Source organism: Macaca mulatta, chromosome 19 (genome assembly GCF_049350105.2).
Source record: "Macaca mulatta isolate MMU2019108-1 chromosome 19, T2T-MMU8v2.0, whole genome shotgun sequence".
NCBI classification, from domain to species: domain Eukaryota; kingdom Metazoa; phylum Chordata; class Mammalia; order Primates; family Cercopithecidae; genus Macaca; species Macaca mulatta.
In genome coordinates this window covers 49,779,358-49,801,350 of record NC_133424.1, presented here as the reverse complement: position 1 = coordinate 49,801,350, position 21,993 = coordinate 49,779,358, and the positions used below count along the sequence as shown (strand labels likewise).

Genomic DNA, 21,993 nt, shown 5'->3' with positions numbered 1-21,993 from the left:
GCCGCTGCATATCCCACGAGGCCCTGCTCTTCATTCCTGTGCGGGCCATCCAGGAGACTCAGAGGGTGGAGCCACAGGGCAAACTGGATTTGACCTCAGGGCCGCCCCCAGAGCCAGTGTTCCCAAACACTGGGCAGGCCCGCCTCTTGCCACCCCCTGGACCGCATGCGGCACTGCCCATGCCCGCCTCAGCTACGGCAATGGTGGACATGTCTCATCTCCCACTCACTTTGAGGGAAGCAGGTTCATGGCGGAGCTGAGGCTTGTTCATCTTAGCAGCCACAGAGCACATTTTTCCCCAACACAAAATTCAATAGCAACTCTAAAAACAATTCACTCTTGAGCTGTCAAAATAAAGAGGCCAGGAGTAGGCAGTGGCTCACATCTGTAATCCCAGAACTTTGGGAGGCCGGGGTAGGAGGACTGCTTGAGCTCAGGAGTTCAAGTCCAGCCTGGGCAACACAGGGAGACCCCGTTCCTACTAAAAATGAAAATAAAAAATTAGCCAAGTGTGGCTGCGTGCACCTGCAGTCCCAGCTACTTGGGAGGCTGAGACAGGAAGACCACTTGAGCCCAGGCCAAGGCAGCAGGGACGAGCGACTGCACCACTGCACTCCAGCCTGGGCGACAGCACAAGACCCTGTCTCAAAAATGAAGAGCTTTATTGTTGCTTCTGAGAGTCACCTTGCCTGGGGACGAAGAAGGTTCTATTAGGCCAGCGAGAGGGCTGACCTTACGGCCTTCAGCCAGGATGGCTGGGAAACTGCCTCCTCTTCCTCAGAGAGGACCAGGTGACCTTCCCATGGGCTTGTAGGGCCCATGGCCAGTGAGGGGCTGACTGAGGGCTGGCATCTCACAGACCATGACAAAAACACAGGAAACAAAGTAGGTGGAAGGAAGGATCTCAGGTTCCTAGAGGAAGGGAGAGGATGAGCAGGACTGGTGCTCACCTAATGTGGAAGTTCTGCACGTTGACGTTCTTATACGGGGCTGTCTTTCTCTGGCACCAGAGAAGAAGCCCTTCCTTGGCCGAGGTCTCTGCAAAACACACAAAGACAGTGAGCACTGGCTCAAAAATAAACCCTCAGAACTCAGCCCAAGTTGGATGGGACTTTCAGCCTCAGGACTAGGGGTCAAACAAAACCCAAGGGGAGAGGACATCAGTCCTAACAACAGCAGCAGTGATAGCAGTGAGACGGCTACTCCCATTCCGGATGCAGACGGATGCTGCCAGGCCCAACTGCCAGGACACACAGCCCTGCTTAATCCTCATGGCCCCAAGGAGAGTCGCTTGACCAGGGCTGCCCCAGGAGGTGGTGGTGTCAGGGCCTGAATCTGTGCCGTGTGCCTGGCCACCAAGCCCGTGCCTTTCACCACCAGAACACACTGCAGACAAGCCCTTGACACCGGCCTTGGCCTCTTTTGAACAAGGTGAAAAGTCAGCTGTGGAGAAGCCCAGGGGGCCCTTCTGTTCCCCGTGGATAGCTCAGCTGTCCTCACAGACTGGGAGCCCTTCAACGGCAGGAAGCACATCTCTCCCGGTCATCACTGCGACCCGGCACCTGGGAGCTCCTGCACGCTGGCCCAGGTGGCTCTGCCCATCCTGTGTGCACACAGGTGCTTGAAGGGAAGCAAAATTGTCCATTCCTGGACGGCATGAGATCATAACGGGTCCATGGGGACCAAGTTTCAAGGACGGGGATGTTGAGCAAACACAGAACCAGGCCCAGGCCCAACTCTCTCACTAGTCTGTTCTGGGACTTGGGTTCCTGGACTGTAAAACGGGCCCAGCTATCCTTGCCCATCTCATGAGGGTGGCATGAGGGTCCACTGAGATGAGGCTGCAAGAGCAAAGGCACTCAGAGGGCACTGGAGCCAAGAGGTGGGCGGCTGGGAGGAGCCCCCCTTCACCTGCCACCCACTGACTACTCCTGCGAAGGTCAGGCCCTGTGAGCGACCCCAACGAAGCAGGAAGAGGCTTGAAGCATGAAGACCACACTTCAGCTCTCCTCTAACCTGCCCTGACTCAGGTGGGAAGCGGGCGCAGTACAGGTGGCTCTCACCTTCCACGGAGATGTCCTGGATGGCGAACCTAAGGATGATGGTCCAGATCATTCCCAGGGTCATCTTTGCGTTGCCGTCCACAATCTCTGCACGCAGGGAAGGGGGCAGAGGACAGAAAGTCGTTAAAACCAAAGTGAGGCTCCTCTGCCCAATCTGAAGGTGACCTTCCAGCCCCATCTAGAGAAAGGCTCCAAACCACCCCCGGCTGCATCTCCCAGGCCCGTCCTCCTCCCTCTCTCAGGAGAAAATGCATGGAACAATCTCTGGGCAGCGCTGTTCCAGAGCCTCCTGCTACTGAGTGCCTGCAGGCTTCTGGCCACAAGGGTCCCTGGCCCCGCAGCCAGCTCCTTCCCCCGACCCAACTCAAAAAACCACTCCTCCAAGAGGCCAGTCTCAGGTGTGTGGCCTCTGTTCACACCTCTCTCAACTCTCCGTGCTCTGTACATTTCTGCCTTCATCTGCATACCTCCTGACTACAGGGGAGCACCGCAGGCCCACGCTCTCAGGGCAAAGGTAGTCTTTTTCATCTCTCAGTCAGCAAATGTACACTACATTATTATTTATTGCAAATCTGTCCACTTCCTTCCAATCCCACTGCCAACACTCTCTTCCAAGCCACTCTCATCTCCAGAGTTCAATGAGGCTACTTCCTATGTACCCTTCCCGCCCATAATCCACATCGACACAGCAGCCAGCATGGTCGGTTTTCTTCTTCTGAGACAGGGTCTGGCTGGCTGGCTGGAGTGCAATGGTGTAGTCACAGCTCACTGCAGCCTTGACTGCCTGGGCTCAAGCAATCCTCTTGCCTCAGTCTCCCGAGTAGCTGGGACCACAGACGCACGCCACAACACCTGGTTAGTTTTTAAACTTTTTGTAGAGGCTGGGTCTTGCCGTTACCCAAGCTGGTCTCAAACTCCTGCTCAAGTGATCTTCCCGCCTTGGCTTCCCAAAGTGCTGGGACTGCAAGTGTAAGCCTCCATGCCTGGCCCACAGGGAAAAGGCTTGCCCTGAAGGCCCAGGCCCTGCCATCCTCCCAGATTTCTCTACCTGCATCCTCTGGGCAAGCCAGGCTCTTTCTTGCTTTGAGATGTTCACACCTTCTGTCCACCCACAAAGCACGCCCCTAGCCTGCAACTCTCAACTGGCTGGTCCTTCTCATCGTGCAAGCTTCTGCTTGTGCCACCTCTCACTGTGGCTTCCCTGACTGCCCGTCCCAAGGAGCTCCCCCACCCGCCACCCAGTTCCTCCCTCCCTGGCCCCTGTGCTGCCCCCAAGCCATCACTATGTGAAATCACGTGTTGGACAGGCTGTTTACTTGTTCACCATCTGCCAGCCCTCATGAGGGCGAGGCTGCTCTGACCACCACTGGATCCAGTGCCTGGAAGGCCGGTGAGGAACAAGCACGACTGCTGTGTTGTCAGGAAGGGGAGAGCACAGGCCCGAGGCCAGGTGGCCAGGCTGTACGCTTTCTGAACTAACCTAAAAACAAACATTTGCGGCCAGGTGTGGTGGCTCACACCTGTAACCCCAGCAATTTGGGAGGCTGAGGTGGGTGTGGATCACCAGAGGTCAGGAGTTTGAGACCAGCCTGGCCAAGATGGTGAAACCCTGTCTCTACCAAAAATACAAACATTAGCCTGGCATGGTGGCAGGTGCCTGTAATTGCAGCTACTCTCCTGAGGCAGGAGAATTGCTTGAGCCCAGGAGGTTGCAGTGAGCCAAGATTCCACCATTGCACTCCAGCCTAGAAGACAAGAGTGAGACTCCATCTCAAAAAAAACAAAAAAAAAAAAAAAAAAACTTGCTGTAACTTCTCAAAAGAAGTGCTTGGACCACACCTTCCTCAGCCTCAGCAACTAAAGAGAAAAACTTTCTCTGCAAGGCCCAGGGCAGCTGTGTGTCTGAGGCTGGATGAGAGAAGGCAGTGCCTCATCCCGGAGTCCACCAGTCAGGCGTGCCTAGGGCAGACCTCCCCACTTGTCAACATGCCAGATGCAAGGAGCACGGCAAAGGGGCTTCCAAAGAAGACAGAGGGGCTCCACTGCTGCAACTACTCTTGGGAAGGGCTGGGCACAGGGGTGAGTTGCAGAGCTAACTGCAGAGCTGGAGGCACAGGACACCACGGGAGACCCTGCTCACTGACCTCTGAGCAGAACACTCCAGGGCAGGCTTGCTTGGAAGCAGGTGGAGAGGTCACAGAGAAGACGGGGCCCACCTTCCCCCGGGGATACACCCAGAGGAAGGGGGTGTCCATGAGCCACAGCTTTTGGGTTTTCGGAGGAGGAAATATGCTCATTCTGCTGCCCAGAGACAGGGGAGGGACCCAGTGTCCACCCTGTCCTAGGGTTCAGAGCCCCAGACCCAGAAACGGAGCAGCGCCACCTGCCCCTTAGTGGAGCGAGGCAGCTCGAGCCTCAGGAAATCTATGCTGTGCACCTCCCGAGGGCTGGGCCTGCAGAGCTGGGCAAGGCCGCAGCTCCCCAGCCCAGCGGGCACCGGTGCAGCTGGTCACGGAGGGCTTATGGAGTTCTGGTGAGGAGAGGATGGCGTTTCTCATGACACATCCACCAGCTGCTTCTCTGACCTGCAGCTGTGCCTCTGGTCCCTCTCATCACCCCTACGGGAAGCCAATAATCCCGTGAATGCCCGATCATGTGGAAGGACAGGGGGACAGCATGGGGTGGGGTTCTCAGGTGCCTTGAGCCCCAGGAACGCCTCCATTAGGCTTTGTTCCGAGGCCCCACGGTCGCAGGGACTAGGAGTGAACCAATTTGGGCATGAAGAGAGAACTTTTTTTTTTTTTTTTTTTTTTGAGATGGAGTCTCGCTCTGTCGCCCAGGCTGGAGTGAAGTGGCACGATCTTGGCTCACTGCAAGCTCCGCCTCCCGGGTTCACGCCATTCTCCTGCCTCAGCCTCCTGAGTAGCTGGGACTACAGGCGCCCGCCACCGCGCCTGGCTATTTTTTGTATTTTTTAATAGAGACGGGGTTTCACCGTGGTCTCAATCTCCTGACCTTGTGATCCGCCCGCCTCGGCCTCCCAAAGTGCTGGGATTACAGGCGTGAGCCACCGTGCCCGGCCCAGAGAACATTTTTAGACCAAGTTTTTCTCCAAATGAAAACTGATGACCGCCATGGGTCTCTCCTCTAACCCCTCCTGTATTTACAGACTAGCATTTGAGCAAAATAAATGCAGCTGTGAGAAGCAGAAGGCTGGAACAGAGCCCGGAGGAAAGATCCATGCAAGGACAGAAAATCTCAGGGCCTGACTGAATTTTTGGGTTGTGATTTTTTTAAACAAACACCAACCACCTCGACTGTGGCATGCAAGGCTTGGCACCCCTCCTCGCAGAGGTCCTGGGCCAGGGCAGAGCCTTGGAACTCAGTACACACATTCTGGCCCGGAGTCTTGGCCAAACTCTCAGAGCCCTGTCATTAACGGCAATTAGTTTACTTTGTTTTTCTAGAAGCTGGGACAACATGGATGTCAGGGTGAAGAATCCTTACTCTGACTAACGAGCGGAACTGTGAGCCCACGCTGCTGGGGAGCTTCTGAGCTCCATCAGACCTCGCCTGTCTCTAAAAGCGCCTGGGAGCTCAACCCAGGGGCCCCTGCTGAGAGCCTGCTGCTCTAGTGAGGCTACAGTCCTGGTTATCTACATGGGGCCCAGGAGGATCCTGGGGTGGTCAGAGGTGAAACTCTCCAAGCCTGTGCACACAGGGCAAAGTCTGGGCACTGACCTTTGGCCATGCACTCCCTGTCCCGATGCCTGACACGGGGCCTCTAGTCCCCTTCTCTGATATTGGGAAGGGCATAATGAGAAAAGTGTTCCTGGTACAGAGAGAAGGTGTGGCACGTGTTTGTTACTGTCTGCTGAGCCTGGCACAAGGAGAACCAGTGAGGGCGACCTGAGTGCAAGTCAAAACCATTCCACCCCCTACAGAAGCTGCCGCCCCCATGGTTGGGTGGGTTGCACTTCCTAGATTTGGACTGTGTCCACCGGATTTTTCCAAGGGGCTGGGGGAGCTTGTGGGCCCAGCATCGTATCAAGAGCAGTTGTTGGGATCACTGCTGAATATGTACTGAGTGCCCCAAGCACCCTACGACCAACAAAATTTCTCTTCAGAATGCAGATGTGCCTCAGAGCCTGAAGGTCAGAAATTGAGCAGGACCCTCACTGCTCCATCTCCAGCTCACCTTCTGCCCCGATGGAGACCAGCTTGACGCCTTTGCTGGCAATAAAGTCCAGTGCTTTGTTCACGTTGTTGATTTTGTGCACTCTCATTTTCCCTCGCTCCGGCTTAGGTAACCGCTCCCCTGAGAAATGCACAAAGAGAAAAGAAGAGGGGGCGAGACAGAGAGAGAGAAAGGGAGATAGGGAGAGAAGCTTTAGAGTCTCCTCTGTTCACCAAAACCAGGTTCCCCTGCTGGACCACCAGGCCACTCCGGCCCCACCCACCCGGCCGCCGTGCAGCTGCTAAGGGGTGCCCTCTCCTCCCCAGGAGCAATGAGGCAGCTGGGTGGGCAGCGTCTCTGGGGACTGCTGTGGCCGAGCACCTGTGCCAGGGCTGGGCCGCACTGTGTGGCTGGGAGCCTCACCTGATATGACCTCCAGGAGCAACATGAGCTTCAGCCCGTCTCGGAAGTCCTCATCGATGTTCTCGATCTGCGTGCCTGCCTTCCGCAGGTGGGAGTTGCACCACGCCGTGAAGGTCTGAGGAGGCAGAACAAAGGGTAGTGCACAGAGTCAGCCTGGCTGTCGGGCTCTTTCCACACACCTGCCGGGCTGCAGCCCTGACCTCAGGAGAACCGCAGCTGCCACGGAGCACTCACCCACACACACCGCACATGCCCGATACACACATTGTTTCTGATCCTCACAGTGACCGCGGGAGGCAGATGTGAGGAAACTGAGGCTTCAGGTGATTAATGACCCACCACGAGACCATCCAGGTGGTAAGTGGCAGAGCTTGGATTTGAACCCAAGTCTGTCAATTTTGGCAACATGTGCTTTTTCCACACCCCCAAGCTGCCTCAAGGAAGACCAGTACAAACATCAGACTGGTGCCTCAGCCCACCACCGGCTCACTTGGTCATATAAACATGACTGAGCACCAGGCTCGGTAGTGTGGAATCAACAGGTCGGGCTCCTGCCCTCACGGGGCTTGTTTTCTTGATGAAGGCCAGCCCTTCATCTGCCAGCCAGACCCACGTGCCCCAGCTGGACCCTGGCTTCCTTGACCGGCGGCTGCTCTTCTCAGGCAGGAGCTCAGGCTGCCGCGTTCCAATCACGTGCACAGATACAACCCAGAACAGAAAAGTGGCAGGAAAAGAAAAGCTCCCATAAACGCAGGATTTCCTCAAGTCTCTCTTCGAGCTTGGGCAGCCCAGCAGCAAGCCCTCCCAGGAAAGGCCAGGAACACAGACCCTCTGAGCCCTGGGCATATGCCTACACGCCTGTGTCGTCTGGCTTTCTGTGAGCAAGATGCCGCCGCCCCTCTCTCTCCTGGAGAACATGCCATGCCCCATCCCTCCTATTCTTTTGTTGTTGTTGAGATGGAGTCTCACTCTGTCACCCAGGCTGGAGTGCAGTGGCGCAATCTTGGCTCACTGCAACCTCCACCTCCCGGGTTCGAGCGATTCTCATGCCTCAGCCTCCTGAGTAGCTGGGACTACAAGCGTATGCCAACACGCCCAGTTAATTTTTGTATTTTTAGTAGAGATGGGGTTTTACCATGTTGGCCAGGCTGGTCTTGAACTCCTGGCCTCAAGTGATCCACCCGCCTCAGTCTCCCAAAGTGCTGGGATTACAGGCATGAACCACCGCACCCGGTTCCTTTTTTTTTTTTTTTTTTTTTTTTGAGACGGAGTCTCGCTCTGTCACCCAGGCTGGAGTGCAGTGGCCGGATCTCAGCTCACTGCAAGCTCCGCCTCCCGGGTTCACGCCATTCTCTGGCCTCAGCCTCCCGAGTAGCTGGGACTACAGGCGCCTGCCACCTCGCCCGGCTAGTTTTTTTTGTATTTCTTAATAGAGACGGGGTTTCACCGTGTTAGCCAGGATGGTCTCGATCTCCTGACCTCGTGATCCGCCCGTCTCGGCCTCCCAAAGTGCTGGGATTACAGGCTTGAGCCACCGCGCCCGGCCCCCGGTTCCTATTTTTAAGACTCAGTGCAGCTTAGAGGCTGGAAGGCAAGTGGGAGGCAGGCCCCCCTCACCAGGATTAGGCAGCCGCATCTAAGGAAAATGTTTCGGAGGACCAACTGGAAGGGAAGGAGGGTACTAAACAAGAAGTCTAAGTCCCTGGCCCTAACAGACCAACGATGCTGACAGGGCATAGGTACACCCAAGCACGGGGCATGCAGCCTCCTGGTGGTGCCCAGCTACTCAGCCCCCTGCAAGCTGGGGCATGCTCATAGACATTAGAGCCACAGAAGATCTCAGATCAGTTAACGTCAACACGCCCAGGCGCCTTCAGGGAAACCAGCCTACGCACCCTCCCGCAACAGGGCCTGGGAAAAACCCCAAGTGTCTGCTTCTTATAGGAACCCCTGTACCCCACCCTCTCCATCTGCAGGGGCCAGTGTAGAAGTGGGCAGACAGCCAGGGACACACAAGAGCACATTCCACGCCCCGGGTGCAGGCGGAGGCCATGCGGAGGGAGCACAAGGGGCTTCCACGGAGGCTCTGGCCAAGCACCATGTGTTTTGACAACTGTCGCCAGCCCTGCTCATTCAGGGAGACCCGACATAAAGCCCCTCGCAGACAAAGCAGCTGCCTAATTAATATGCCGTACCACAGTGTGGACCCAGCATGGGGCTTCCTTCCAAATCTGAACGGGGGCAAGCGCGGACAGCTAGACCACCCCTGCCCCACCTCTCGCCATGGAGAATTCCTCTACCTGGGAGACAGAGACCCGCTCCTGGTGGCACGACGCTGTTCCTCCACTAAAGATACCTCTGCTCCGCCATGTAGCCAGCCCTGGGCACCCCTCAAAAGTCAGGCCAAATGCTGTGCCTGGACGGTACCTGCACCATGGCCTCCCTGACCCGGGTCTGCCTCGGACGGCCTCCTCCCTGCAGATCGCATCACGCCCTTGCTCTCTGGTCTCTAACAGTTCTTGTCTCCCACCCTCTCATGGCTATGAGCTCCTTGAGGGGAGGGGCCCCAAAGTAGGTTCTCATTACGGAGCATACTAACTCACCTTCCCAGCCTCCCCCATACAACGCTGAATTCAGAGAGCCAGGGCAGGAACCCTGCTTACACCACTCATGCGGACATGCCACCCAACCTTCCTAACTTCCATTTCCTCCTCTGCAACGTGGGGATGAAGATCCCACCTAGGCCACAAGCAGTGTGAGGACTCAAGGTGGCCATGCCTGTAGCGTGCATGGCAGCGCTCAGGAAGTGGCAGCTCTCTGGATGGCCCTGTGCCTCCCAGGGTCTCCTCCCTCCCTGCCCTGGTCTCAGGAGTCCTGCCCACCCCTTCCACAGCGTGCCTGCTCTGTCCCCGGCCCGCACTCAGCACCACACAGCCCTTGGCATCTCTCCCGTAGCATCCCCCAGTCACTTTTAGTCTTATTGGATGTTCCATGCACATGAGCTCTCTTTCCTACCATGTGTGAGCTCCAGGGGGTGGGAAGTATGGCGCCTGCGCCTTTACAGCCCCAGAGCACTGTCAGCCTTGATGGCGGGCAGCAAGCAGGTGTGGAGCCCAGCAGCCCTGCGGAGCAGAGGGCAGCAGCAAATGGGCTGGGAAGGAAATGGCCATGGATGGTAGGCCTCTACTCTCACGTGTGCCTGAGAGCAGGCGCTGCTGGGCAGCAAAGTAGCCAAGACACATCCCACAGCCTGAGGACGCAAGAGGGCTGTTCCCCGAGGTCAAGGCCCCGTGCTCTGGTGTTGCCAGGCCCAGACCTAGGCACCTGGGCTGCAGGGAGGGCCGGGCACGTGTGCAAACAGCACCCCTCACAGCCTCAGCCTGTGTAGGCTGCTCCTGCAGGCTCTGCAGGGGCACAGACCTGGGTTTGGGTTTGAATGCCAGCCCCTTGGCTTACTCATTCCATGTTTCCAACCAAGTGACTTTACCTACTTAAGTCTGTTTCCTTCCCTGTAAGATGGATTTATCAGAATCTACCTCCTGCAGTGTGCTCTAAGAATTAAACAGGGAAAATACATTTAAAGCATCTGACAGGCTCCTTGGCATAAATTAAGAGCCAGATGAATCACACGCATGTGTGTGCATGTACACACACGCACAAGCACGCGCTGGATCCAGTCTCTTCTCTGCAAAGGCCCTCAGACCACCCACTGGTATGTAGGGAAAATGGGATGGCAGGAGACCCTCTGTGGATGGCCCCACCCCACCCTGTGGAGGCTGTGAACAAACCTCGCCGCTTGGGTTCTGGCCGCCTGTCCTCAGAGGGGCTGCTGCACTACCCGCCCTCCATACATACACCCCACCTGTGCTCATCTTCTCTGGGTAGCAAACAAGAGCTCTGGCTTGGGCGTCACACAGGTGTGGATTCACATCTTGCCTCTGCCACTGAGGCCTCAGGCAAGCGATAAGCCTCAGTTTCCTCACTGATAAAAACCGAGAGGTTAAGATAGAGATTAAACACAAAGATGCCATGTCAATCACTCAGTGATGTGTTAAACAAGTATCAAAGGAAGGTCCGCTCTGAAATCAATGGTAACTCTTCCGTGTGCTCTGTCTTCCTGACTGACGCAGGCAAAGCCCCAAGCACAGGTGCTCACTCGCCTGGCCTGGATGATACAGAACAGAACTCCCGCTCAGATCCGGAACTGACACAGCCTTGGTGAACCCCACTGATGTGCTCCTATCCTCACCCCATGTCTTGCTTTGCCCTGTTTTGTCCTCCTGGAAGATGAGGGGCATCTACTGACGTCAGAGGTTCACAAAGCCCTCAGCTCTGGTGAGGAGAGAGCCTGCACTCACAAGGCCACCCCTAGGAACAGGTCGACCACGACGACCACTTCTCCATGCAGAGAGACTGGTGAGTAGGAGCTGGAGTTCGAATGGGACATTAAAAATTCATCGCTTTTTCTACTTGGTTACAAAAATAACACACTGCTTCCATCCTTCCTCTCCCTACCCGGTTTAGACTATGCTGCGTGGGGTGGATGGTGTGGAGAGGTGGTTTCTATAGATGGAGGCCCTATGCGCCCACGATGCCGCCCTCCACCATGCAGAATTCTCAGAATGTGGGCAGCCGACTTCATGATGCCCCAGGCCGCCATGGGTCCGCACCTATTCATTCCCTGGACAAGCATGTGCTGGGTGTCAGCAGAGGGCCAGGCCCTGTGCCGAATCCATAACAGTGAGCAAAAGTGGACACTCTCGGCCGGGCGCAGTGGCTCAAGCCTGTAATCCCAGCACTTTGGGAGGCCGAGACGGGCGGATCACGAGGTCAGGAGATCGAGACCATCCTGGCTAACACCGTGAAACCCCGTCTCTACTAAAAATACAAAAAACTAGCCGGGTGAGGTGGCGGGCGCCTATAGTCCCAGCTACTCCGGAGGCTGAGGCAGGAGAATGGCGTAAACCCGGGAGGCGGAGCTTGCAGTGAGCTGAGATCCGGCCACTGCACTCCAGCCCGGGCTACAGAGCAAGACTCCGTCTCAAAAAAAAAAAAAAAAAAAAAAAAAAAAAAAAAAAAAAAAAGTGGACACTCTCATGAGGCTCCAGGTCTGATCTCATTAATCAAGCAATCAGTTCACTCCAGAAATAACGCCCTTAGGAAAAGTGGTAATAACAACAGGAATAACCGCAGCAGACACTTCCACAGAGTCTACTAGGGGCAGGGACGGCTCCAGGCACTTGGTCACTTACTAATTCTCTCACCCTCGTAATCATCTCTAGAGGGAGGTGCTAGTACTACCTCCATTTTACAGATGAGGAAAAGGAGGGCCTGAGAGGTAAAGTGGCTTGCTCCCATCAGTCAGGCACTAGAAAGTTACAGAGCTGGGTTTAAAGCCAGGTGCTGGGCTCCTGGGGCCATGGGGTGTTCTGCCTAGTTTGTGTCCCCCCCCCCGTGATGGGAGCTGAAGAATGCGGTCAGCAGGGTGGCGGGGGGGGCCGGCGGGCATCAAGCGAGTGGCGAGGCAGACACAGAAAGGTGTCCCTGAAGAGGTCATTCTCAAACTCTGAGCTGAAGGATGAGGAGTTAATAAGACAAAAATGAGGGAGACCTTCCAGGTACTGGGAAGAGCACGAGCCAAAGCCCTCCTGCAGAAGGGACAGAGCCCGCTCCAAGAAGGAAGGGAGTAAAGGAGTGAGGCTGGCACACTGGCCTCACAAGGCCATTAAGCGGTCATGCTGTCCCTGCCATGTGGGGAAAGAGCCGAAGGGGACAAGGGTCAACGTGTGATGGCCAGGAATAAAGCAGGGTGAAGAGCCCCTGAGAGAAACTCCCTCCCTTGGGAGGAAGAGGAAGGCAGAGGTGCCCTGCTGGCATGCCGAGGGAGAAATGCAAACTCAAGGTTTCTATTTCATTTGGGAGGAACCACCTTTGTGGGAGGAGGGAAAGGCAAAAAGCACTGAGCTCTCCTGGGCTTCATCATCGCGGTCATCTTCCAGGGGCAGCAGCGACTCTGACCGTCCAGAACGTGGCATTGGCCATGCCCTCAGGACCGCACCTAAGAGGCATGCACCTGCCTCACAAATACTGACTTCGAGCCCTATTATGTACTGGACACGTGAGAAAGCAAAACAGTTATCATTTATATTCTGGCCAGCCAAGCGTGGTGGCACACACCTATAATCCCAGCACTTCAGGAGGCCGAGACAGGAGGATTGCTTTAGCCCAGGAGTTCGAGACCAGCCTAGGCAACATGGCAAAACCCCATCTCTACAAAACTACAAAAATTAGCCAGGTGTGGTACTGCGTGACTGTAGTCCCAGCTACTCGAGAGGCTGAGGTGGGAAGACGGCTTGAGCCTGGGAGGCAGGGGTTGCAGTGAGCTGAGATCATGTCAGTGCACTCCAGCCTGGGTGACAGAGCCAGACCCTGTCTCAACCCATCCCCCACCAAAATTACATTCAGCACTGGGATGCGGGGGGGCATGACATATTAAAGGTAATTATGCTATAACGGCTAATTGCTAGTTCTTACTATTTACACATTAGCAATTCTTTTTTTTTTTTTTTTTTTGAGACGGAGTCTCGCTCTGTCGCCGGGGCTGGAGCGCAGTGGCCGGATCTCAGCTCACTGCAAGCTCCGCCTCCCGGGTTTACGCCATTCTCCTGCCTCAGCCTCCTGTGTAGCTGGGACTACAGGCGCCCGCCACCTCGCCCGGCTAGTTTTTTGTATTTTTTTAGTAGAGACGGGGTTTCACCGTGTTTGCCAGGATGGTCTCGATCTCCTGACCTCGTGATCCGCCCGTCTCGGCCTCCCAGAGTGCTGGGATTACAGGCTTGAGCCACCGCGCCCGGCCTACATTAGCAATTCTTTAAAACCTCCAACCCCATGATCACAGGAGATATTATCTCCATTTGATGAGGAAACTGAGGCAGGGAGAGGTTCAGTGACTTGCTTAATGTTACACAGACACAGATGATACATACAAACACAGGGTGGGCATTCATTCCACGATGTCTGAGTAGAATGGGAGGCGCTGGTCAGTGAGGGAGAGACAGCAGAGTCAGGTCAAGAAGCCCCCAGCCAGGGCCAGGCGCGGTGGCTCGCACCTGTAATCCCAACACTTTGGGAGGCTGAGGCGGGCAGATAACTTGAGATCAGGAATTTGAGACCAGCCTGGCCAACATGGTGAAACCTCATCCTACTAAAAATACAAAAATTAGCCAGACGTGGTGGCGGGCTTCTGTAATCCCAGCTACTCGGGAAGCTGAGACGGGAGAATCGCTTGAACCTGGGAGGTGGAGGTTGCAGTGAGCAGAGATCGCACCACTGCACTCCAGCCTAGGAGACAGACTAAGACTCCGTTTCAAAAAAAAAAAAAAAAAAAAAAAAAAGAAGGCCCCGCCCAGCCCAGCCCAGCCTTGGTCCCTGAGCTAGAGGTGAACTCAGAGAGCAAGGCAGGCAGAGAGGCAGGCAGGCAGGCAGGGAGGCAGGGAGGCAGGTAGGGAGGCAGGCACAGCGACGCCCGGGCAGCTTGCCTGCTTCTCAAAAGGTGGCCCCGCTGCTCCCAGCCTGTCCCTGGCCCTCCTGTGAAGGGAGCCTGCATCCAGCCCTTGACCTATCTAGGGAGGAAGGAAGGATGTGGACTCATCTGTCTTTGAGAACACATGTGAACCAAACCACAGAGAGGAGGCTTCAGAGCTCGCCCCTGCAGGCGGGCAGCCTATTAAAGAGGCTTCTCTGGTTGCTAAAATAGTACAGGGTGTGACTGGGGGGAAGGGGGGTGGAAGAACACAGAAAGGCAAGCTTGTCAGTTGAGTTGGGCTCCACGGTCACCCCTCCGTGTGCCAAGGCCCATGGTGACCCGGCTAAGGCGGGCTTCAGGGAGCCCCAAGAGCAGTTTCTGCTTTGTCACTGTGGGCTGCAGGAGGGAGATGGAGACCCAGCATCTCTGGTCATAAAGTCCTTCCTGCGTCACAGGGACCCCTCCCAGTCGCCAGGATGTGGGGCGGTAGGTGAATGAATGATGGATATTGTTCAGGAGGTGACCTAAGCACCCAGGAATGTGGCAGCAGTGGGCTTTAATGAGCCATTCATCAATGAATCCCTCCCTCAACCCGAAGAGGCAAAGCCCTCTCTACTCTGGGGCACTGACTAAGAAACAAACATTCAGCAGACACAGGGCAACCGAGTGGTTCCAGTGGGCAGGGCGATGGTGAACTGGAGGTTAGAAAGGGCCCTGGTGGGATGAGGCTGACCCAGCTGAACAAACTCGCCTTCTCTTTTCTTCCTGCCTTCCCATTACAAAACATGTTCTCAGAACTGAAGGGGGTGGAGGGAAATGGCTATTGGAAGCTGGAATTCCACTAAGCCCAGAATAAAGAGAGTCTCTTGCAAAGTCGCTTTGAGCCTAGAAACAGGCTCGAGAGATCCCTCGGGAGGGGCGAGCAAGCCGGCTCTGCACTGTGTAGCACAGGATCCAGACCGGATTGCAGGCTTCCCTCTCCCCACCCACCAGGCTGATGCTCATATGTGGATTCCACGGACCCTGAACCTGACAAGATTTTAGAATAAACCATTTGCTGCCTCACACCACAACCCTCTTCTGCCGTGTACACTGCCCACCCGCCTAGCAGGATATCACAGGCCGACAGGCTGACCTAGGAGGACCAGCCTGCATGCATTTTCCCTAGGCTCGGAGTTGACTGCAACTGGCCACAGCCAGCCCCACCCCCAGGTACCTGGAGGCCAGACGGAGCTCCCTAGCACCCTGGGAGTTTTCAAACCTTGGCTCTGAAATACCGTGTAGGGTTTGTCGTTCCGCTGGGGCATCAGTTGCTTTGAGGGGGAGGGCGCCGTCCCACCTCCTGAACTCCCACCTTGCCTGCTGTGGCCTCTGACGCTGCCCATGGTTCCTGCTTCCACGGGTCCTTGGGAAGGGTGTCCGGGGCTTGGACACAGGGGAGGGACAGCTATTTATTCCTGGGTAGGCACCCAGCCTTCTTATCACCCATCTGGCAGGCTATTGCCAGACCTCAGGCAAGGCCTAGCCCCACTGGGGCATCTTTTCAGTTCCTGAAAGCAGAAACGGCTCCCTGGCCCACGGGCTTCATCACCAACTATAAAGGCGCTTTCAGGGCCAGACGGCTAAGCCTTCTGGAATCTGGGTTACCAGTTGCACAGGCAGAGGTGCTTGCCCTGGCAAGGGGGCCTGTGGAGCCTCTGGCCTGTCTATGAGAGTGCACACCTGAGCACTTTTTGAAGATCCACTGCCACCAGATTCTGAAGGAGATAAAAGCCAGGGAACAGGCTGAAAGAACAGAAAACGAGCAGGTCACGATAACATGGCCACAAATTAGATGGGTGCAGCAACTAATGCATGGGACGCAGACAGCCCCACCTGCCCAGGCGATCAGGGCTGGTGCTGCCGCAGTTCAGCGACACACGGGGCTGCCCGTCCAGGACCCAACCCCGGCCGGGGGCAAAGCAAGTGCACTGTGTATGCCTGTTACATGACGACATAACCTAATTTGAAAGCAATTACAGTGAAATATGGAATGCGTCTTATGTCCTGGCCTGAAGTTGCCTTATTCGGAGTTTTCTCAGCCTACATGAAAAAGCTCTGACTTCGCAGTTGGAGGAGAGGTATAAATACCGCTGAGTGGGGTAGCAAGCATTCCAAAGGTCCTGCGTGTCTACCCAGAAACCAGCTCTTTGCACCCGGCCCCCTCCCCGCAGCCAGTGTTCCAGTCTTGGCCAATCCCCTTTGAGGGGCCAGAAAGCGTGTGTGTTGCTGCTGCAAAGGATGGATTTTGTTTGTTTTTGTTTTTGTTTTTGAGACAGAGTCTCGCTCTGTCACCAGATTGGAGTGCAGTGGTGTGATCTCGGCTCACTGCAGCCTCCACCTCCTGGGTTCAAGGGATTCTCCTGCCTCAGCCTCCCGAGTAGCTGGGATTACAGGCACCCACCATCACACCCGGCTAATTTTTATATTTTCAGTAGAGATGGGTTTCCGCCATGTTGGCCAGGCTGGTCTCGAACTCCTGATCTCAGGTGATCCATCCACCTCGGCCTCCCAAAGTGCTGGGATTACGGGCATGAGCCACTGCGCCAGGCCAAAGGATGGATTTGGGAGTGCTGTCTCCTCGTGAGAAATACTGGTCTAAGACTTTCCTGTAGCTCTTTATAGGGTTGGTTTTGTCTCGTCACTCAGAACTTGCCTCAAATGCCAGCATCCCAGGAGGCCTTTCCACACTCTGCTGTCTTCCCTAGGCTATCACTCCACTCTGCGTTGTTGTTGTTTTGGTTTTTTGTGTTTTTTTGTTTTTGTTTTTGAGACAGAGTTTCACTCTTGGTGCCCAGTCTGGAGTGCAATAGCATGATCTCGGCTCAACGCAACCTCTGCCTCCCGAGTTCACGCTATTCTCCGGCCTCAGTCTCCCGAGTAGCTGGGATTACAGGCCCGGCTAATTTTGTATTTTTAGTAGAGACAGAGTTTCTCCATGTTGGTCAGGCTGGTCTCGAACTCCCAACCTCAGGTGATCCGCACACCTCGGCCTCCCACAGTGCTGGGATTACAGGCGTGAGCCAATGCACCCGGCCTCACACTGCATTGTTTTACTCACTGCACCAACTACCATCGGAAACTGTTCTTTATTCATAGCCACTCTCCCCCTCAAGTGCAGCATAAGCTCCCCAGAGGAGGGTTCTGTTTGCTGTGGGAACCCACTGCCTGGAGTGGTGCCTTTCACATAGTAGGTACTCAATAAATCTAGGAGTGAGTAGAATCAGGTTGTGGCATCTCACATCCAGCTTTTACTTTCTTTCCCTCTCTTTCATGTACTCTTTAAATATGTACATAGTTTGGAGAATCAATTTTTAAAAATTGAAATGTAGGCCGGGCGCGGTGGCTCAAGCCTGTAATCCCAGCACTTTGGGAGGCCGAGACGGGCGGATCACAAGGTCAGGAGATCGAGACCATCCTGGCTAACACGGCGAAACCCCGTCTCTACTAAAAACACAAAAAATTAGCCGGGCGAGGTGGCGGCGCCTGTGGTCCCAGCTACTCGGGAGGCTGAGGCAGGAGAATGGCGTGAACCCGGGAGGCGGAGCTTGCAGTGAGCTGAGATCTGGCCACTGCACTCCAGCCTGGGCGACAGAGCGAGACTCCGTCTCAAAAAAAAAAAAAAAAAAATTGAAATGTAATTCACATAATATACCAAAAAATTCACCCTTTTACGTAAAATTCAGGGAGTTTTAGTATATTCACGAGACTGTGCAACAACCACCACTATTTAATTCCAGAACAACGCTAGGCATGGTGGCTCACGCCTGTAATCCCAGCACTTTGGGAGGCCAAGGCGGGCGGATCAAGAGGTCAGGAGTTCAAGACCAGCCTGGCTGTTACCAGTGGGTCTTTGTTCTTAGAGCTCCCAAGATGGTGGTGGCTGCTCCCAAGATGGCAGCAAGACTTTTATTCTCTGACCTGATGTTCTTGTCCTCATGATTCCAAGGAACTGAACCTTGAGCCACGTGGTGAGTGTTATAGCTCTATTAGAAGCCGTGGGACACGGAACAGAACCATGGAACCCAGCGACTAGTGTTTAGCTCAATTAGGACGAACTCGGGCACTTAGTCGCGCAGGAACAATGGCAAGCCTCTAGCCTGAATGGGAGCGGCAATGGGTGCCTCGCTGGATCAGAAACGCAGCACCCTGCCAGATCTGGAGGTAGGTCTGTGATGGCGGCGAACAGCAGGGGAGGACGGTGAGCGAAAGCTCAGCTTGAGCTGGAACAAATGTGGACCAGAAGAATGTGTGGTTGCAAGATTTAATAGAGTGAAAACAGAGCTCCCATACAGCGGGAGAGGACCCAAAGGGGGTTGCCCACTCCCGGCTCAAATGCCTGGGGTTTACATCCCAATCATTGTCCCTCTTCCTGTGCTCTCAGATGATAGATGATTTGACTATTTCTTTACCTCCTGGTTTTAGCCTAATTGGTATTTTAGTGAGCCCTTTTTACTACCTGATTGGTCAGGTGTGAGCTGAGTTACAAGCCCCGTGTTTACAGGTGGGTGAGGTACCTTCCCCAGCTAGGCTTAGGAATTCTTTGTTGGCCTGGGAAATCCAGCTAGTCCTGTCTCTCATGGCCAACATGGTGAAACCTGGTCTCTAACTAATAATACAAAAAGTAGCCGGGCGTGGTGGCGCACACCTGTAGTTCCAGCTACTCGGGAGACTGAGGCAGGAGAATCACTTGAACCCAGGAGGCGAAGGTTGCAATGAGCCGAGATTGCACCACTGCACTCCAGCCTGGGCAACAGAGCGAGACTCCGTCTCAAAGAAAAAGAAAACAAAAATTAAAAATTAACTGGGTATGGTGACTCTTGCCTGTAGTCCCAGCTACTCAGAAGGCTGAGGTGTGAGGAACACTTAGGCCTGGGAATTCGAGGCCACAGTGAGCTATGACAGCGCCACTTGCACTCTAGCCTGGGCAACAGTGAGACCTCACCTCAAAACAAAAAACCAAAAACACAAGGAACATGTCTACCACCGCAAAACTCCCCAACCCCACTTCCCTCCTACCTAGCCCCCAGCTCCTGACAACCACTAACCTACTTTCTTTCTCTTGCAATTTGCCTATTTTGGGCATTTCATACAAGTGGAACCATATGGTATATGATCTTTGAGTTTGGCTTCTCCTTAGCATGTTTTCAAGGTTCAGCCATGTTGTAGCACGTATCAGTACTTCATTCCTGCCTAAATAACATTCCATTGTATGGATATACCACAGTTTATCATTCATTGGATGATGGGCCTCTGGGTTGCTTCTATCTTTTGCATATTAGCGCCACCATGAATATTCACATGTGTAAGTTTTATGTGGACATGTTTTCAATTGCCTTGGGCATATACCTATGAGTAAAATTGCTGAGTCATATGATACCTCTTATATTTAAAAAATTTGAGGAACTTGGCTGGGCCTGGTGGCTCATGCCTGTAATCCCAACACTTGGGAGGCTGAGACAAAACCAGCCTGGGTGACATGGTGAAACCCCGTCTCTACTAAAAATACAAAACATCTGTTTAAAATTTGAGGAACTGCCAGACTGTTTTCCCAAGAAGCTGCACCACGTTATACTTCGACCAACAATGTGAGGGTTCTGATTTCTCCCATCCTAGTCAATACTTACTATCTGACTTTCTGATTAGAGCCATCATGGTGGGCGTGCAGTGGTATCTCATTGTGGTTTTTTGTTTTAGGGTTGGGGTCTCGCTCTGTTGCCCAGGCTGGAGTACAGTGGTGTCATCATAGCTCACTGCAGCCTTGAACTCCTGGGCTCAAGCAATCTGCCTACCTCAGCTTCCCAGGAGTATGCTACTATATCTGGCCAATTTCTTATTTTTATTATTATTATTATTATTTTGAGACAGGGTCTTACTCCGTTGCCCAGGCTGGAGTGTAATGGCATGATCTCGGCTCACTGTAACCTCTTCCTCCCAGGTTCAAGCGATTCTCCCACCTCAGCCTCCCCACTAGCTGGGACAACAGGCACCTGCCACCATGTCCGGCTAATTTTTGTGGGTTTTTTTTTTTTTTTTTTTGGTAGAGACAGGGTTTCACCATGTTTGCCAGGCTGGTCTCAAACTCCTGACCTCAGGTGATCCGCTCGCCTCAGCCTCCCAAAGTACTGGGATTACAGGCATGAGCCACCGTGCTGGGCCTAATTTTTTATTTTATCTGTAGAGACAGGGTCTCACTATGTTGCCTAGGCTGGTCTCCAATTCCTGGCCTCAAGCCATCCTTCCACTTCTACCTCCAAAAATGCTGGAATTATGGGCATGAGCCACCAGGCCCAACCACGTTATGGTTTTGATTTGCCCTCATTAGTAATGACATTGAACACCTTTTCACGTGCTTATTGACCATTTATAGATCTTCTTTGGAGAAGTGTCTACTTGAATCCTTTGCCCATTTTAAACTGGCTTGTCTTTTTAATGTTAAAGAGTCCTTTATACATTCTAGACAGTAGACCTTTATCAGATATACAATTTGTAAATATTCTGTGGGTTGTCCTTTTACTTTAATAGTGTCCTTTGAAGCAAAAAGTTTCCAGTTTTGAAACAGTCTAATTTATCTATTTTTCTTCAGTTATGTTTCTGCTGTCATATCTAATAACCGTTGCCTAACCCAAGGTCCTGAGATTTACACTTGTGTTTTCTTCTAAGAGTTTTACAGTTTTAGCTCTCACATTTAAGTATCTGATCCATTTGGAGTTAATTTTTGTATATGGTGTGAGATAAAGGTCCAACTTCATTCTTTGCAGACGGGTATCTATTAATAGTTGTTCCTGCACTATTTGTTGAAAACACTATTCTTTCCCCCATTGAATTGTCTTGTACCCTTGTTCAAAATCCATTGACAATAGATGTATGGGACCTCGGAGCTTTTTAAAAATACCTGAATTTCACCACAGGCAAAATGAGACAGATTCCCCTCAAGGTGGGCCCTGGGCAATGACATTTGACAAAGTCTACCTAGTGAGTCTAACATGAAGTGAGGGCTGAGAGCCACCAATCTAATCCAACCCCCTTGTTCCATATATGAAAGATCTGAGGTCTCAGTAGAACCAGCGGGGCTGGGTGCAGGGACTCACGCCTGCAATCCCAGCACTATGGGGGGCCGAGGCAGGCGGATCATTTGAGGTCAGGAGCTCAAGACCAGCCTGGCCAACATGGTGAAACCCCGTCTCTACTAATAACACAAAAAAATTAGCCAGACGTGGTGGCGCACGCCTGTAACCCCAGCTACTCAGGAGGCTGAGGCAAGAGAATCGCTTGAGCCTGGGAGGCGGAGGCTGCAGTGAGATTGTGCCACTGTACTCCAGCCTGGGCAACAGAGTGAGACTCCGTCTCAAAAAAAAAAAAAAAAAAAAAAAAAAAAGAGACTCTGCCCCTAGATTTGCTAAACTGGAATGGACCCTTGGGGCTAAAAGAAACCCCAAGGGAAAGAGGGATAGGCAGCCCGGGGTAGGAGCTGCCCCCGTCTCAGCCTGCCTCTTTTCTCAGACTTCCGGAGCCATCCCACACACGGGAAACCAACCAACCAACCCAAACCACTCAGATTATACGTCAAAGAACTGGGTTCTCCCCAAGGGGAAGAGCCTGTGTTCCCCACGCAGAGTCCACTTGCACAGGAAGATATAGGTCTAACCCAAGGCAGGTGGGGCCCACAGAGCAGAGGGGGAGGCAGTGCTCAGCCCTCCAGGCAAAGCTTCTCACCAGGAGGAGGAGATGGTGAGGCCTACCTTGAAATAACTACCTTTAACAGA

General features: G+C 53.8%; 1 protein-coding gene across 49 annotated transcripts in view; it reads right to left on the bottom strand.

The window, feature by feature from the left end:
- The window catches only part of ACTN4 (actinin alpha 4), an 85,653-nt gene that overhangs the window by 23,705 nt on the left and 39,955 nt on the right, over positions 1–21,993 (bottom strand). For 40 of the 49 annotated variants that reach the window (XR_013408546.1, XR_013408540.1, XR_013408541.1 and 37 more), the window contains 4 exon segments: positions 6,664–6,778; positions 6,262–6,381; positions 2,064–2,150; positions 951–1,038 (listed from right to left, as the gene is read on the bottom strand). The exons of 1 other annotated variant lie outside the window; for it this stretch is intronic. Coding sequence is in view for 34 of the 48 variants with exons in the window: in XM_077975954.1 (XP_077832080.1) it covers positions 951–1,038; positions 2,064–2,150; positions 6,262–6,381; positions 6,664–6,778 (410 nt within the window). In the remaining 14 variants the exon portion in view is untranslated. 49 annotated transcript variants of the gene reach the window in all.